General features: G+C 39.4%; 1 protein-coding gene across 1 annotated transcript in view; it reads right to left on the bottom strand.

Moving 5' to 3' along the window:
- The window catches only part of LOC146649291 (contactin-associated protein-like 4), a 110491-nt gene that overhangs the window by 61441 nt on the left and 29753 nt on the right, over positions 1 to 19297 (bottom strand). Inside the window, exons 3-5 of the mRNA XM_085386768.1 lie at positions 9415 to 9608; positions 5796 to 5943; positions 4325 to 4531 (exon numbers count right to left, since the gene is read on the bottom strand). Of these exons, the coding sequence (XP_085242894.1) occupies positions 4325 to 4531; positions 5796 to 5943; positions 9415 to 9608 (549 nt within the window). The remainder of the gene's footprint in view (positions 1 to 4324; positions 4532 to 5795; positions 5944 to 9414; positions 9609 to 19297) is intronic.

Below are 19297 nucleotides of genomic sequence, written 5' to 3'. Positions count from 1 at the left end.
CTGTGCCTCATTGTGCCATTCCCAGAGTTTATTTAATATGGTTGTACCTCTCTTTCTGTGCCAGACTGTATTGTGTGCTCCAGCCTCTAGTTCCCAGTGTACATTTTTAGGGAATTTGACTTCCCAGATTCCCTGTACTGCCATGGCCTGGTCCCTGTCAGCGGCTGAGTGATTACCAAACTTTTTTGTTAAAGTGAAGAGTGTTTATTTTATTTTTTTTTACTTTTAATTCTATCTCTCTAAGTTGTGCTTTTGAGTCCTGTGTCTGTAGCTTCATGGTCATCACAACATTTTACCTTCATTAGCTTCCACACAGGCAGTGGGTTATGTTATGCTAACCCACTGTGCTCCACAGTGTTCATCCTTGACACATGTTTATAGCATCCATCATATATTATAGATTAAAAGAGAGAGATGAGGATGTCAAGCTGGGAGAGAAACGGCCAGAAAGTGAGACCCCCCACTAGATAGAGGCGAAGAGTCTGGGAATAGCTAAGAATCAGTGAGACAAACAAGACAAGAAAAGAACAAAGCTAAACACAAGTTCCTTCTTGACAGTCAATCACCAACATTCTGATTGACTGTATCTGCCAGATATGTACAAATCCAGATAACAACAGTAGGGACGCTGTGTAAACAAATGTAAATAAAGAATTGATTTGCAAATGTCACAGACCCATATTTTAATCACAATAGATTAAATATAGGACATATCAGATGTATCCTTTTTTTAAAAAAAAAAAAAGTATTTCTTCATTTTGAACAACACGTTAAAAAAGTTGGGAAAGGGCCATGTTTCCCACTGTGTAGGATGCCGTGTTCTTCTAACAACATCTGGAAACGGAGGAGACTGACTGCTGGATTCCTGTGAGAGGAATGTTGTCCTAATCTTGTCTGATAGAGGGTTCAAGCTGCTCAAAAGTCCTGGATGTTCTTCGTGGCATTTTTTTTGTTTGTTCGTTTGTTTGTTTCGTGATGTATCAGATGTTTTCAGTTCGTGAAAGGTCTGGACTACAGGTCAGGTTAGCTCCCAGACTTCCATTATGAAGCCGTGCTGCTGTAATAGATGCAGTGTGAGGTTTAGGAATCCTGCTGAAATGTGCAAGATTTTCCCTGAAAAGGTATTGTCTGGATGGGATAGTAGCATGTGTGCATTTTAATTCAGCTTTGGCCCAGAGAGATTGGGGACCTTTCTGGATACTGTTCAGTAGTGATGGGATTTCCGGCTCTTTTTAGAGATCCGGCTCTTTCGGTTCTGCTCACTAAAAAGAGGCTCCGAACCGGCTCTTCAGGTTGTTTTGTTGCTTTAATTAATTTATTATTAACAATAATATAAAATTATGCACAAAAGGAATTACTAATTTAAAAAAAAGTGGTTTTATTTATATATGTTTATATATAAATATATGCGGTGGCCCCTAGAGACAAAACATGTACAATCTCCAAAACACATTTCTAGCATGAACTAAACTTCCAAAGCAGAGCTACTAGATCACTTAAATTACACAATTGAAAGCATGTGTGTATTGTTTGTGTATTTATACACAGGCACTCATATATATTCAAATAATTTAAAAAAAAGTTCATTTACCTGTTACTATCACACACCAAATCTGGTCGTTGGTACTTGCTGGCTTGTGTAGCCACAAGATAACAAAAGCTCAACACTGCGCCCAGCATCCTGGAGCACTTCTGTTGTCTTTTGTACGTGTTTTGAGTTTTTATGTGCTTCTGAGTTTTTATGTGCTTCGGAGTTTGTACATGTTTTTATGTGTTTTGGAGTTTGTACATGCTTCAGAGTTCGTACGTGATTTGAAGTTTATATGTGCTTTGTCTCTAGGGGCCACCGTAAATATACTTTTATTTATTCACTCCACATAAAATGTAATAAATAAATCATATAATACAAAAATCAACTATTCACATTTCAACTTTTAACCATTTAAATTTTCAGCTGTTTCCTTTTACAAATTTAAAGTGAAAACAACACAAAACACTGCAAACCACAACACAATTAAATATAAATTATAATATGAAAACAAAAAGAACATGCATATTCTCTGTCATATGGGCCCGCATGAATAAACTTTCTGAATCCTTTATCATCTGCAACCGAAAATAGTTGTGGATGATTACTATACCTTTCTAATGTGATGTTGTTGTCCCTGGCTCTCTTTCTCTCTCTCTCCCTCTGGCTCTGTTCCTGTGCTACTGAGTGTAACTACCGCCCCTCCCCCCTCTGCCCAGCGTAAAGCACAAGGCTCGCGTGCAGAGTGAAGCGGAAAAAAAGTGCAAGAGAGAGGCTGAGAGAAAGAAAAAAAAAACCCCACGTGACGGCTCGCGATAAGGAGCCGGCTCGCATCGTTCATGTCAAAGAGTCGGCTCTAAGAGCCATTTCGTTCGCGAACGACCCATCACTACTGTTCAGGCAGTGGCTTCTTCTTTGAATGATAAAGCTTTAACCTGTACCTGTGGACAGCACAGTAACCAGTGTTCAGAGACAATGAATTTTGGAAGTCTTCCCAAGCTGTGCAGTGATTTCCATAACAATATCATGCCTGTTTTTAATATGGTGCCCTAGAAGCCCCAAAGATCACATGCATCCAATATTGATTTTGTGTCCTTTCCTTTGCACACAGAGATTTCTCCAGATTTTTTGAATATTTTTATGATGTTATGTACTGTACATGATGACATATTCATAGTCAATTTTATGTTGATGAGCATTATTGTGAAATACACAATTTACAGATTAGTGATCCTCTGCCCATCTTACCTTATGAGAAACTCTGCCTTACTAAGATGCTCTTTTTATGCACAGTCATGTTACTGATCAGTTGCCAGTTATTTTAATTAGTTGCTATGAAATTCAAAATAAGCTAATATTTATTGGAAAACAATTAATATGGTTTTATGTTCTACAGTGAATAAAATATGGCTTTTGAGATTTTCAAATGACTGCATTCTGTTTTCATTTACATTTTACAAAGCATCCCAACTTTTTCAGAGTTAGACATATAGCACTCTTTCTAATTAGCTTGAGACATATGGATAAACAAACAAGCACTGTAGTGAGCTAAAAGGCATATGTAGAAAGAACCATAATTCCCCTGAGTTTCATCAAAATTGAATCAGAGGTATTTCCCAAAATTGTTTCTGACAAACATGCAAGTGAACCAGCAGATGGGTTGAGAGTGACTTCAAGCTTGTTCCATTTCATTATAGGAACAAAACATGCAAGATATTAAATTTGCTATACACAGAAGGGATTTTGGAAGCTCTGGACCCTGAGTGAGTGCATAATTATGCTGTACAGTTTGCGTGTTTAGCTGACATTTACTCGCAGAACTAAACAATGAAAGAAAAATAAATGAACAGATGAGTGGAGCTGCAGAGTTTGCCAGTGCAGTTGGCTCAAGGAACTTCCAAAATATTGAATTCAATTCAAACATCGGAAGTTTCACTCACTCTCCAGCACAGAGTTTCAGTCATTGTCCTCAGGAAGTCGATCACTGCTGATTTGGTCCTTCCAAAAACATTACCATGTTCAGTTGGTGTGAATATGTTGCTTGCAAACTGTTTGAGGAGTGCAAAATAGTCCCTGATTATATAGTATGACAACATGACAATCAGGCACACTATTAAGATCAAAACACACGTCATCACAGCAGACAAAGTCCCTCTGACAGGTACGGTTTTTCCCAAAAGGGTAAATCTTAACAAGTAATTTGTTAAATCAGTTGGACTGCCCTAAAGCGTACCCTCCTTTATGTCTTTCTGGACACTAATAGGACCCTTACAGGTTAGAGGTCAAATTTATACCATCAGTACATCCAGTGGGAAGCTGAGGGGTCACACTATATACACACACACACATATATATATATGTAAATTACAAACATTCAGCAGTAACAGATGGACAACACAGACTCGGGGAAAATACCTACAGAAGGACTCGTGCTGGGGTTTAAACTAATGTTGTCACAGGAGGCTTCTTAGAGAGCTTGGCAGCTAATGCTAGTGCTAGTCCTTTGGGACCACAGACTTTCTGTATATGTGATGCTACCGCTGCCTGTTCAAATGATGGCAGTGCCATTGTCACACCTTTCCAACAATGTGTGTCTCAGCATGACAAGCTACACATGCATAAAAGACCTGATTTAAACAGAGTGAATATATTTATCTTGCACAACCAATTAGGCAATATCACTATAAACTGCAATTTCGCAGAATGATTCAGCATTATTGGGGTTATGTTTATCATGTAAGAAAACACAACAAAGCATTAATTTATGTCTGTAGCTCTTTGAGACCGGTGTCCTACCCTGTAGGTGGTAGAGTAGCAGCTTTCCTTTCTCGAGCACCAACGTGAGGCTGTGATCTCGCTGTCCCTCTGCATGGAGCAGTGTCCCAGAATTCTTCAGGGTTTTAAACTTCAAAGAAATAGTCTCCATCACAGTCCAGCTTGCCCTCACACTCAGTCTGTAGACCAGGCTACTTCTGCTCCCATCAAAGCTTGCCACGCTAGAAGCTACAGAACAAAATTAAGTGGGAGAGGGAAAAGTTTTATTCTTTACATTTCATTCATTTTAAATAACATACTAGCACCAAATACTAACACAACTGTGCAAACTCTGTCTTTGCCACCATTTTTCTAACATCATGAATTTCACAGAATTGTAAGATATTTCTAGACAGATTTGGATCTCTTGGTGAAATTATTTACTCAGCAAGCACATTTAACTCCATTAACATCACTTTTCCATATGATTTAGCCCAGAGTTGACCATTCCTTTTGGTGCTATGTTCAATGCTATGTTCGATTTGTGAAACTTCTTTAGTATATTTTAAAATAAAGAGGCGATTGCGATTGATCAGTAGGCTTCACTAGTTGAATTTAAGCCCTGTTGTCACAGAAGTACAGTTTTACAAACCATAGCTTTATTATAGGTAGGGTACAACACAAAGTAACAGGGCTGACATTTAGTTAAGTCAGTTACAAAGAAGCAAAGCTTGCTGCTGCTGCCTTGAAATGCTTGGATTGCTTGAAGGCATTTTGCATGTACATTTCTATTGTTTCAATTCGTATTGCACTCTGTATTAAAACCATGTGTTCTCTGTACATCTCACACACAACACCCAATAATTCTAGTGCATGGCTTAGTGTTTGAATAGCACTGCTTATTTTTCTAAGAACTAATGGTTTCTAAATTGACTGCAAAAGGTTTGTATGACTCACATCACACACCAGAGCAAAATCAAACCAAAGCCTATGTGTGTGGGAGTATTTTAAATCTATTTTTCTAAAAAACAATGAACAATCTTGTTCTGTATATAATGCTACAGGATTAATATAACTTTCAAGGTGTTCCAGGGACCATTTCTTATTTTTCCGCACCACATTTAAACACCATAATCCAAATTTGATAGAGATAATCTGTGTAGATTTAATCCAACAAATCAAGATTTTAATTAATTGACTAAAGTTTGACTTTACATTCTAAGATACAAAACTAGCTGCTAGCAAAATACTTGTAATACAATAACAAGCCAAAACTGCCATTTGTAATATTTTAAAAGAAGACACTTTTAATGCCACAACACATTTACATTTTTAGCATTCAAAATGAGTTGAAGCCAGTCGGGCATTAAAGACTTCAAGACAGGCAATCAAGACCAACTAACTGTTGATAACATAATTATATGTTACTTAAGGTCAAAATATTCTATGATAAAATAAACATTGGATATATTTATAATTGCTATAACATAACACTTAATTCACAGTTACTTACTATATCGACATCCATATATTTCCAGTCTGAGGCCAATCCTCCCACTGGGGTTCCAGTCCAGTGGGATTAAACGAAGAAAGCGAGCTATGACCGGCTGCTCCAGTTTGTACTGGACTACAGTGTCAGCATTACTGTTACCTGGAAAAGCCTGCAACAATACAGTTACATGTTTGTTACAGTTACCGTTTTCTTCATTCTTACACTCTGTCTCAGTCAGCTGATTGCTGCAACAACAATGTAATAATGTAATAATGATGTAATAGCAATAACAAACACTAAAGGGTGATGCCTCTATCAGGAAAGCAGATAGATATGCTTCTCATCAAGTGTTCATAATGGTGACTAAAAGCTAGATAGGACCATTATACATTGAAAGTTTTACATATTCGAGGGCTGAAAATCTCTTTGTCAGTGGAAAGAAAAAGTCTCCCAAACCTCCTCTGCCCTGAGACCATCTTCATTTTCAAACTCTGAACTCACCGAAGCCATTGATCCTAAGTAATGATAATGTCTCTCCCTCTCCCTCATCTCTGTCCAGTGATCAATAACTTGGACCTATTCTGTCTCCGTAGCAAGCCTCTCTTTAAAAGACTAATGGCTTCTATTTTTCCCAATCAGCTGCCTGTGGGAATCCAGCAGGGCTCACACACACAGAGAAACACCTGCAATAATATGTGTAAGAAGAAAACAAGAAGAACAAGCTGCATATACGGTATAGAGTAGGTGTCCATGTGTTCCTGTGCATGTCATTTGCTTGTGTCCTATCTGGAGCGCTTGTGTGATGCTACCTGTGTGTTTGTGTGAGAAACTCAGCTGAGGGTGTACCGATGTAACTGTGTGAGAGAAATTGGCTTCTCTGGCACTGCATAATTGTGATCTCAGTGCCATCTTCAAGGGCTGAGCCGGCTGGCCAGCAGAGCGTTAAGCTCAACAAATGGCTCTGTTTCCTGCTGAGGAGAGCAGCATCTCATTTACTTGCCTGAGCATCTTTTGAAATATGAGTAGCCTCTGACAAGCCTTCAGTCAAGGAGAGAGGAATGGCTAGAGAATGAGTCGAAGAAGAGGATGAGAGGGCATGACAAAGGAATCGCAGAGGAACTGTGCCTGGCGTAGTTGGTACCACCAAGACAATATAAAAATACTGAATTATGCAATAAAGTCTTTCATTAAAAGGAGCTACAAGAAAAGAACGTTTGGAATCAGCAGTATAATAATGTTGGCAGACACGTTATTCAAGTGACATGTCAGTCAACATAGGAATTTCACTGCATAGCTGCCCACAGTGAAGCTAGATTATTCACTATTAAATAGGGTGTTTGCTGAAATATACTTGTTGCCATGCTAATGACTTTTGCTCCTTAGGAAGTTCTGAGGAGAGTTGCCAGCTTTGTTAACCTCATTTACTCCTCTTTACTTTATCAGGGAGGTAAATTATCATAAGTGGGCTTTAAAAAAAACTTCTAAATGACGCACTGACTTTTAAATCTCAACCAAACTCTTGTGCCTGCCACCCTATGGGCCAAAATCAGATATACCTCTTATGGTGGTCTGGTTTTCCGGCAATGTTTGGATCGCATCCCAGAAGCATGTTTGTGGCACAGGAAATCCTGGGGATGCTGAGGGATGCCTTCATAGTGCATAACTCCTTAAAGGTCGAATTTAATGACAAGTATTGTCTTGGTCATGCTTCTGACATGATGTGCTTTCTTTAGGATTTGAGATTGCTGTTTGGTATCTGGGTTGAAGCCAGAGATATACTGTACAGTGGGGGTAACAATTCTTTGATCACTTGCTGAACTTGTAAGTTTGCTTACTTCTAAAGGAATGAACAGTCTCTTTGGTAGTTTCATAATGGAGAGAGACAGAATATCAGTGAAAAAACCTAGAAATAAAACACATTACATGAAAGTTCTAATTTGATTTTTATGTCACCGAAAATGTCATCTCTCTCTGCAGATTTTCTAGCTGACTGAAGTCTGAAGACTGGCTGGGCCACTCCATGAGCTTAATGTGCTTCTCCTTTAGCCACTCCTTTGTTGCAGAATGATGGGGAAGGATAGGTCATGATCATGGATGGAAGACCCGCCCACAACAAGTTAGTGCATACTCAAGTTTGAAGAAAAATGGTGAAATGCAAATGGTCAGATTGGGACTTCAAGAAAACATCCAAAAAAGTAAGAGTGAATGATAAAAGGTTAATTAATGTCATTTTTGTGTTTGTTTTCTATAGGCACAGTCTCCTTTTGAATCACACTTTAAAACATTTGAAACATGTGGCATCATAAAGTAAGACTCCACATGCAACTTGCTTGATGATGGGATCTAATTTTATTCTATTTTTAATCCATGAAGTAGTTAGTGACTCTAACCATCAAATAAATGAAAGTAACCTGAGTAGAGACTTTGTTTCTACCTTTACCTCACAAGTCAGTGAGAAGCTGTGACTGATGCAGCTGTTTTTGCAGTAAAATTCTCACCATCACAGAGATGCTAAGCAAGCCTGACGAAGCTTTAAAAGTGCTCTAAAAGCTGATGTGGATTCACCGCCTTTCATGCTGACTGTCAAATCAACATGTTTTTAAGCTACAAGGAGTGTGTTCTTTAGTGATGACTTGAAGGGCTTTGGAGAGTTTGTATCCTTCACTGTGAAAAAGTTGTACCCAGTCAAATGTGAGGGGAAAAAAAGTTTTCTTTGGGTTGCTGCTGTAGTGAAAGCTGCACTTTCTTCCACACAGAAGGGAGGATACGCGTGACATATCAAATGTTGTTCAGTCAGTCGAGGTTTGCATGGCTGCCTGTCATTCTGACATCTGTACTTTGCTCATTGGTGATCAGTCATTCTCCCAGTCTAGTATTCTCTTTTTTATTGAAACAACACTGGAAAAATAAAAAATTAAAGAGAGAAAAAGAAATGGGGAATATATTTAGACGTAAAGCAACCGCAACACTAGGTACTTAAGTCACTGCGTGCTTTTCTCAGCGAGCTTTCTCACCAATTTCTTCTGCACATTTACATTTTAAGAGCCGCCACACTTATCGAAAGCGGCTGAGCTCGAAAGCGCCCATTCAGCGACCTGCTTGCAGACTGGTGATGGACAGCTTTCAGGCATCAAAGCTGGGAGTTTTTCTACGCCAGGCGGTCTTTCTCATAACAGCACCAACCTCCTGTCAGCACAGGCTAAACTGTCTGACAGCAGACCCACACCGTCAACAGACTCCTGCCCAAGTTCCTTTCATTGTTCCATGTATTATTAATAAATAGTGAAAGGCTCCTGGTGTGCACGCCATGTTGCTGCAGGCAGCACCAGTCCCCACAGATAATGTTAAATAATGTCTATGACAGTTAGGTCAACTGTGTGTGATTGTAGAGTGTCACTGCCTGGACAAACTGTATTTTTAGCTGTTAAAATCTGTATTATATAACACATGTGGGGGGTTTCTTTTTGTGTGCACTTTTTGTTAAATATCTATGATCTTGTCACGATCAGTTAAAAAATATGTACTTTTCTACAACAAGATGATGGATCGACATGGACATCCATACTCCCATCAGGTGACTGCACAAATATGTTGCACACCCAACACTACTATGTAATCCTGCCACCGGAAGAAGAGTTACCCCTAAGCTGTCTTCCTGCCGGTGTTGTCTCCAGTTGTGTCCTGTGTCACTGAACATCAACAGATAGGCCGTGAGCCAATCAGAGCTGCCGTAGCGGCCCTGCGTGGCAACAGCAGTGATTTGGGTTCTCCTCCCCAGGTCCACCTCCAACCACTGGTATCGGTCTGAGACCAGAGGAGACCAACCTCCAGCTCCTGCACAGGGGACAAAAACAAAGAGTGGATTATAATAATGGGTATACGCGGTTAGTGTAAACTTAGTGTGAGTATTATTCTTGTTGTGGGACCACGACTCTTACACAGTCACACTGCAGGCACTATGGTTATCATAAGGTAAATATTATATTTTAACAAGAAGACCTGGTTTAAGATCAAGATGAAGTTCAGGCAAAAAGCAGTTACGGTCGACAGTGAAAAAAATGCTCTGTGTTTGTGTGTGAAAACATTAGCATAAAAAGTCATTGGTGTAAGGTTTGACCAGTCAGGTGGTGATTAACTAATCTGACCAGCTGACCACTGTTCACATGCATAAGTTAGTATTGTGGATCACATTTGCAAAACGGTATTACTAATACTCCATCCAAGCATGTGTTATTTGACTGTTTGGTTAGCCACGGCTCTGTAAATGGTGTCAAAATCATTTCACTTGTTATTCTGTGTTTGCAGCCTATAACCATCCTAAGCGTTGATTAACTCTGAGCTGTGTGACTTTTGACTGACTTGAGACATTTGTATGAGTGTGAGTAGTAAAAATGAAAAGAATGGAAATAATACCAGTTCAAACAGCCAATTTGGAGAAATCATTAAAGAACAAGAAATCAAAGACAGCAACATAAATTACCAATAATCCGCTAATGCCTGTTGATGCCTTCAGGTATCTAAATTAAGATTTAACACACCATTTTATTCTGTTTTTGTCTTTTAAAGCATTTCTTGGTTTGTACAATACATTTTTTTTTGATATTCTTAAGTCTTCAGATTGATTATAAAATGGTAAATGGGTGTTTTCTAATCTGCATACTTCAACAGCTCAAATATCTGGATCCAAGCATGGCAGCCACTTCAGTATGAAATCTTCAGGTTTTTCATATCACAAAATGTCACGATGGTCAAAGATGCCAAGAAGCCATTGGCTCCCTTTAATCGACTTGAAGGGAAGTTTAAAAACTATTTGCCAAAAATGCAGATCCCTTCAGAGATGACAGAAACATCACAGAGAGCGTTTAAGTTACTGGAAAGGTATATTAGTTAATGTTCCATTTGTAAATATTTTCTTCATAATAAGGAGACCCTGCTTTGAACTTTAAATATTGCAAATCACAGTACAATTATAGTGCATCCCTTTTCTGGATTTGATTGAAGTCCACATAGATGCTCACAGACATAAAACCCTAGAATATGTCAACATTTGCCTGGTTTCATGATGATAACTAATAAATCCTCAAGACATTAAGTGGGATATATCTGGGCCACAAACCCTTTGAAGAAAAATGGATTAGATGATGCAGCACCAGAATGGTATTTATGAATCTCCACAAGTAAGTGTCAAGATTTGTCCTGCCATTTAATGGATCTGTTCTGGTTTTTATGAGCTCACCAAGGTGACAATATGAGAGAAAGTGAATGTGATTCAACTTCACTTAAAATATCTTCTCTGACATGAGACAAATCACTGAGCTGAAACTTTTGTCTGTTCTCCAGTGACATGCAGAGTACTATCATATTTTCCAGGGGTAACGTGCTCCATTTTTGTCTGGGCAACATCTGTTGCAACAGCTGGAGAGGACACTCAGGGATGTAAGGGACTAACACACACTGTGTTCATGCTGTTGTCTAAAATAGGTACTTCCATCAGCACTGTGGTATGTCTGACACTGCTATACCATTTTTTTTAAGAAGATGCAAGTGTGGAGGTAGCAGCACACTGGAAGGACAGAGTCATAATACCTAAATGCACTCATTTAGAAATCCTCATTAGAATGAAGGCTGATAGTCTATAGTTAGATCTGCACATTTTCTTGTTTCAAAGGGAATTCAGATAAAACTAAGGTTATTGAGCTATGTTCTAAAATTTAGAATCAAAAAATCTTGAACAGTCAGGCGCCATCTAATCTTAAAGACCTAATAGTAGCATATAACTCCAACATAGCATTTTACTATTGGACTGCTGGCTTACCTGTGGTTACTAGGATATTTAAAAGGAGTATGGGAGGGAGAGCCTTCATCTTTCCGGAACCTCGTCTATGGAACCAGCTCCGAGTTTGGATTCTACTGTAATTAGGATTAAACTTTCCTATTTTATAATATTTATATTCAGGATTGGATCAGATTAACCTCCTGTCTGCACTACAAACGGCCTAGGTTGCTGGGGGCTTCCCATGATGCACTGAGTGTTTCTTCTTCCCTCACTCTCTTTGTGTTTACACACCACTCTACATTTAATCATTACTTAATTTTAATCTGGCTCTCTTCAATAGAGCATCTTTTGTCACGCTCACTCCAACCTGTTGCAGCAGATGGATGGTTCTCCTGCAGGTGTCTTCCTGTTAAAAGGGAGTTTTTCCTTCCCACTGACAACAAAGTGCTTACTCATAGGGAGTCATTTGATTATTGGGGTTTTCTCTCTATTACTGTAGGGTCTTTATCTTACAATATAAAGCACTTTGAGGTGATTTGGTGCTATATAAACAAAGCTGAATTGAACTGAACGGAAATGACTGTTCAGTTTGAAGCCTTTGAACTCAGCTATTTGTGCAAAAAGTACAGCTATAAAAATACGTTTTTGGATTTCTTCTAGTGTTGACTTTTTTTCTTTTTTTTGCCTGCCAGTGTTGATTTTTTTTTAGCTACAAACAAAAATCACGGTGGATTTTTCAAAACTAAGGACCTTTAATATCCAAGTAAATTAATCAAATAAAAAATATATAATGCAATAAACCTGTTTAAGTAGAGCTAGCAATACACCCTCCAATTAAGTATCACAAAATGTTGGGGTATATTTGACAATGTATCACTGTTTAGTGTTTTTATCAAGCTTCGTTGTTGAAGTGAAATCAAAAGTAAAGTAGGTGAAAGTTGATTTCACTAAATGTTCCACAAAGAATAACGTGGAGTATTCACACACAGATTATAATATCCTTTGGCATCTTAATCAAAGAAGAAAAACTCACTGTCATGCATAGTAAGCAAAAATCTAAATGAATCTGGATTAGAATATTGAATATAAGAGCATATAAGGAGAAACAACATATTTGTTTTGTGGTACTCAATTTTATTGAGCTAGTATGTGTTTTTAATGTTTTGCCTGCTGTAACACAGTAATTTCTCAAAATTTCTGGCATAAACAAAATATATCTTATCTGAAATAAGCTGCTGAATATTTATGCACCAGACTCCATCAGGGATGTTTGAGTCTGAGAGCCTCCATGATTTGTTTTTCTATAAGTACAGTTAGTTGCATCCAATCACCTCTAATCACCTCAAGCTCATGTTTCAAATGAAATGTTTTGGGAAAAGATTAAAATATCTGGATTTGAAAAAAGAATGGTGTAGATTGAAACAGGAAAGATGGCAGGAACACACAGCAGGAGTGTGAACTGTGTCATATAAAATACTGCAGTTAATCAAGTGGGTTTGTATTTGGGAAATTTAGGAACATGTCGCAGAGGATGAGTAGGTTGGAGAAAGGGAGTGAAGAAGTGAACTGGCCCAGAAAGTGAAACAAAGGCAGAAAAGGACTGAAAGGCACAGACACAAAGAGTGGTGCCTTGATGCAGTTGCTAACCTTTGCAGAGACATTGCCATAACTAACACAGCTGCAATCTGATTTTATTTTACTTTGGATGCTGCTGGTATCCCTGACTCAATGGAGTATGTGTGTGTGTGTGTGTGTGTGTGTGTGTGTGTGTGTGTGTGTGTGTGTGTGTGTGTGTGTGTGTGTGTGTGTGTGTGTGTGTGTGTGTGTGTGTGTGTGTGTTTGAGTGGCTGTGTCTGAGTTTGTGAGTCTACATGTGTGTAAGCTTGATAAAAAGTGCTGAGTCAGGGCAAAGCAAATCCATGGTGCCCAAGGAGCAGATGGAGGGATTTCTCCCCTACTGAGGGTGCACACATACACACCACACCCACACACACACACACACAATAACGCAGCCACCCTGAAGAGCAGTTGAGATTGTGTTGTCAAAGTGATGTCATGCTGCTATTAGGACAATGTAAATCAATACTACAAACTCTTTCAAACTGCCAAAGTGGACACAGTGTCTTTTTATCACATCTATTATTAATCCTCCTTATATCAGTTTACTGTGTTAACACAACCCGCCATGAACTTCATTTGAATTGTTCAACATAGCACGCTGCAGAACAGATTGCTAAAGTACAGCAGTGATTGGTAATGTCAGTCAGCATCATAACTGATCATAGAGATTATGGACCTTTAAAAAAACAGCCCACACTTTCAGTTGTAGCTTGAAGGAGAAACAAATCTAACAACTTTAATAATGGCTCAGTTCCATTCTGCCTCCCAGTATAATGTGTCAATGAGAAAGTATCCACGCTGCCAGCATGTTGAAATCTCTTCATCAAATTGGTTGATTGCTATGAGATGAAGTGAGATGCATGGCAACATGCTAACATTCAACTCAAGGAACAGTAGAGAAGTCAATGTTCAGCTGAGCAACGTTACAGAGAGTAGTTATTTTAATTTGTAGTTAATTTTAAAAAGGCAAACATGTATATTCATCACAACTTAAAAGGGAAATATATTACAAGGGAAATATTTCAAGCCCTTATTGTTTTAGTTTAGGTGATTATAGCTTACATAATATTTCCTAAAATCAGCCAAAAGAGAAAAAAAAATTCAACAGAGAAATCTGTTCTGCGTTGAAAACCTCTGAAAAGCAACTCGTTTATACCGTTAGTACTTAGTACCGCAAATTCCCACTGCAGTGTGGCGTGGACTGCATTAGTGCGTGGTTCTGCAGAAGTGTTATTGAAGGCCGGGTTGCTTTAAAAACAGCTTTCAGCTTCTCTGTATTTTTAGGGTGGGTTCTTTTTGACAATCACTCATCGATTCTCTGTGGAGTTCAGGTCAGGTGAGCTGTTGGCCAGCACAGTAATAATATGGTCAGCAAACCATTTGGCAGTAGTTTTGGCACTATGGGCAGATGCCAAGTCCTGCTGGAAAAGGAAATCAGCATCTCAGTAAAGCTTGTCAGCAGACAGAAGCATGAATAAAAAGCATGCAATAAAATCTCCTGGTAGAAAGTTGCAGGAAACTCTGTGGTATAACCACAACTAATGCTGCAATCCAGATAGCTTGGAACTTTGATGTCAGAACTCGGGTGTGATGTCATTCCCATTTTGGTTTTCAGCGAGATAGAAGCATCCAGGTATCAATAAAAATAAACTTTTTTTGCACTTAAAAACCACATTCATGGGTAGAGCCATGCAAATGAACACCTTGGCGTCACGTTTAACCCATGTGAGTAATCATTATTTATCAATGTGTGTTTTAGAAGGGGCATACTGTAACCCAAGAAATGATTTTTTCCTAGATTTAATCTGTTTTTGGTGCCTAAAAAGTAAGCAGTGAGTGAAAGCCAAGGCTAAAAGCAAATGTGGGGGAATAAAGCAAAGCTTGAGAAACAAAGCAGCAGTCTCCTGGCTGACAAACTTGTGACTTCACTTGAATTAACCGTGTCTGAGGTCATCTTCTTTTCTCTTGCTGTGCTTCCTGCTTGTTAGGGCAGCAGCTAAAGGCCAGAGCTAATAAGTACTTCAGTAACAGACATGGACACTGACAGCGCAAGAGGAGAGAGCAGACAGGCTGACCTTTACTCATTACAGCTGGAGTGGAGAGGGAAGAAGTGACAAACACAAACAAAGGAAAGGAAGAGACTGACAGAGTGACAGAAGAAGGCAGATCAATTGACATCTATAGGACTGCAGAGGAGGGAGACTTAAGAAGAGAGGAAGAAAGGAAGAAACACCTGGAAGAGAGGAGCGCTGAAGGGGTCTAAATAAAAGAGGGGAGAACTGGGTATAAAGTGTTTGGGGAAAAAAACTAATGACCATGTTTCTCACATATCACCTGTTTGATCAGCAGCATAATTATTTCTGTCAGTTCTAATCCAGCATATCTGTTTGTTTTCTCTGTATAGCCTGTTTTATACAGACTATGGTATGTACCAAGGCTGCATTCCTTCCAGTACTGAAAGGAGGCACCATACACCTATACTGAAGGAAGCTCAAGGTCACGTTTATTTATATAGCACATTACCAACAGTCTATGCTGCACAAAGTGCTTCACAGTGTAAAAGGAAGGAAGAAGGACACCAACAAACAGACATGCAAATAGTCCTATCATAGTTTTCAGACAAGGAAAGACTTCAAATAAAGAAAAGCACCTAAAAAAACAGCAGCAGCTCGATTTGTTCAAAGAATTCAAGGTGAATGAGTTTGAGTTCCACATCCAACAACATCAACAGCATTATCCTTTTTTATGTAATCTTTAAATACCTGTCCCTATTGCCAGTCTTGGCAGCCGGGGGTCAGTCCGCCAGGGCCTCCGCTCCTGGCCGCCACCCGGAACACAATGCACCCGACCCCTATGGCGCCTCCTGCGGGTGGTGGGCCTGCGGGAGGATGGGCCCATGACTCCTCTTCGGGCTGTGCCCGGCCGGGCCCCATCCGGGAGGGCCTCAGAGTAGAGCAGCTGCTGCTCCACATCGAAAGGAGCCAGCTGAGGTGGTTCGGGCATCTGACAAGGATGCCCCCTGGGCGCCTCCTGGGTGAGGTGCTCCAGGCATGTCCCACCGGGAGGAGGCCCCGGGGCAGACCCAGGACACGCTGGAGAGATTATATCTCTCAGCTGGCCTGGGAACGCCTTGGTATTCCCCGGGATAAGCTGGAGGAGGTGGCTGGGGAGAGGGAAGTCTGGGCCTCTTTGCTTAGGCTGCTGCCCCCGCGACCCGGCCTCGGATAAAGCGGATGAAGATGGATGGATGGATGGATTTAAATACCTGCTAGTATTTTATTTGCAAAAGCAGCTATGTTCCAGGAGAAAATGTAGTGGCTAATGCTAAACAAATACACAGCCTACACCAGCCATCCTAACATTTCAGTCTGGGTCCCATCAACAAAATAAATAAATGGTCTGCCAAGAGTGATAGAACAAATTTTTTAATAAAGAAGTTTCTATTTAAGAACATGAGATAATTATTTTTTGTTATTGCATTTGGGTATTGAAAATTATGTATTTTATTGGTACTGGTGCCAACTATTAAAATGCTCGTATCCTGACATGATTGAAAAGCACTGTAGAGCAGCTGTACTTTGTTGCTACAAGTAATTCCTTTGAGTTTATGGTTTGCCTTGTTTACATTAAAATATTGATTTGAGACATTTAGATTTTACTGTAGAACACTGGCCAAATAAGAAACAAATGTAATTAGCAAATTTCCAATTAAAACATGCACGCACAGCAGAATTATATAAGAACTACAAGTTCAAGCAGGAGTTTTGAATTTTTGTCACAAAGTAAATTAGCTTTTATTTTCATTGCACAATTTAAAAACAAAACAGACACCTTTACATCTGTACCAACAACAGTACCCAGGTGCAATGCTCTTTGAGAATTTAGGAGTAAGTTAATGCCAAACAGTCTGCTTGGAAATGAGATTTGAGGTGAGACTGGGAGACTGTGCAGTTTTGATTTCTTCATGGTTGGTCAATAAAAAACTGGATAAATTGTAGTATTGATTGCACAATGTTTTATTATTAAAATGTATTCATCTGCATCTGGTAGATTTTGAAAAGCCACCTATTTGTCTTAGGAGTGTGATAATCTACTGAGAGTACCTAGTGTTTAGGTAGGATTCAAGTTCTACTCTTCCATAAACAAGCACATCCTTTCATATAAGTTAATATGTGTCATTGCGGTAAATCGGGCATGGTTTTATTTGGGCTAGCATGAAAGCATCAAAGGGGGTGTTATTTTAGAGGCTTCCTCCTGGCTCAGAGCTAGGATACAGGCCAAGGACACGTGGTGTCAGCTATGGATTATGACTTTTTCATGGTGGGCAGGGGTGGGAGATGGAACAGAAACTCACAGATAACAAGTTCAGTTCCCACAGCACCAAGTTTGTGCCCATCAGAAACTGCAAATGTTTCACAAGTGTCCTTGAGTCACACCAAATAAGAACACCATCTTAGTGCCTAAGATTGATTTAGATCAAAATAAGAAAAAAAAAAACTACTGAGAAACCACACATGACTGGGATTATCGGAAATGTGGAACAGATTTTTGATAAAAGCCTCATATGAATTAACAAGCTATATCACTGCAAAACACTTGTTACGTAAAAAAAAAGAGAAACAAAATCTTTACACTCTTTAAACCCATGCACGTACAGTATCTCACTCTGTGATTAGTAAACATGAAACATTGTCAAAATGATCATATTTTAGTTCATATGGATAAAGAAGTAAAACGGAAATAGTCCAACATATCTACACACATTTGTTTGCCATAAAATTATTATAGAAAACCCCAACGATCAGACAACCGCCAATAAAGTAGCACTTGGCGACAGTGGGAAGGAAAAGCTCCCTTTAAAAAGGAAGAAACTTCCAGCAGAACCAGGCTCAGGTAGGGGCAGCTATCTGCCATGACCAGGTGGGGGTGAGGCGAGGGAGACAGGACAAAAGAGAGCCAGAGATTAATAATAGCTAGTGATTAAATGCAGAGTTGTGTATAAACACGTACTGAGTGAAAACAGGTGAGTGAAGAAGAAACACTAAGTGCATCATGGGAAGCCCCCGAGGTCTGTTGCTGTGTAACTGAGAAGGGAGTTCAGGGTCACCTAATCCTAAAAGTAGAGAGGGTATCTGTCTCCCAAATCAAAACTGGGAGCTTGTTCCTCAGGAGTGAAGTCCGAAGGCTGAAGGCTATGCCTTCGTTGGGGTGATATGGTACTATGATGTTTTTAAGATAACATGGGGTCTGATTATTTAAGACCCTGTATGTGAGGAGAAGGAAAGCATCAAAGGGGTGTTTTTTAGAGGCTTTTCCCTCTGCTTGCTATTGTTGACCTGCCTGGTTTTGCAAATTTATGTAAGAAAAACTAACTATGCATATGTGAGCTTATGTATCAGAACCTGCTTCTTTTTATGTGCATTTGAGTGCTAGCAATGATCTCTGATGGCACAACCATATTTACAAAGGATGGGCACTACAGTTTTCCTCCTAAAACCTTCATTTTGTCACTTAGACTTAATGATACTGCAGTCACGTCCTGTTTATATAGCTGACTGCTTTTGATTGGAGAGCTATAAATTTTCTCAGCAACCCAATTACATGTCCCTATAAAATCTTTATTATCTATGCTATTTATTATCTTTTAATGGTGAAGCTCGTGTTAGTAAATCTCTAGTTTCAAACTAGCAGTAGCCACTAGGAATTTTACTGAGAAATACCTGCTGCTGCAGTTACTGTATGTTCATGACCAAAGTCTGTGGCTTGACCACAGAGAGACCAATCAAGCCGGTGACACAGCTTTTGTTGCAACAAATAATGGAGCAGTGCCCCTGGTGCTAGACAGAGCCATCTCCACTTGCAGAATTAACTTCAGCTTTTGTCACTGCTAATAAGACGGTAAAAGAACTCAACATCCTGCAATCTATTTCTATCCTCTCTGTTCTAATTGCTATCTCCACCATGTTAGTGTCTATTGGGAAATAGATGGTGACACAACGCTTGTCAGGGCAGTGGCTTTACAAGGAGGAATAGATGTGTCTGCCAGATAAATGTACTGTTTGGTTAGCACTGGTGCACAGTTGTTCATGTCAACAGAAGGTTGGAACAAGAAGACAAAAGCAGAACT

This window comes from Rhamphochromis longiceps, linkage group LG17 (genome assembly GCF_057381845.1).
Source record: "Rhamphochromis longiceps isolate RC_006_pf linkage group LG17, R_longiceps_female_GT1.1, whole genome shotgun sequence".
Lineage (NCBI taxonomy): Eukaryota > Metazoa > Chordata > Actinopteri > Cichliformes > Cichlidae > Rhamphochromis > Rhamphochromis longiceps.
This window is presented reverse-complemented; position numbering and strand designations above follow the sequence as displayed.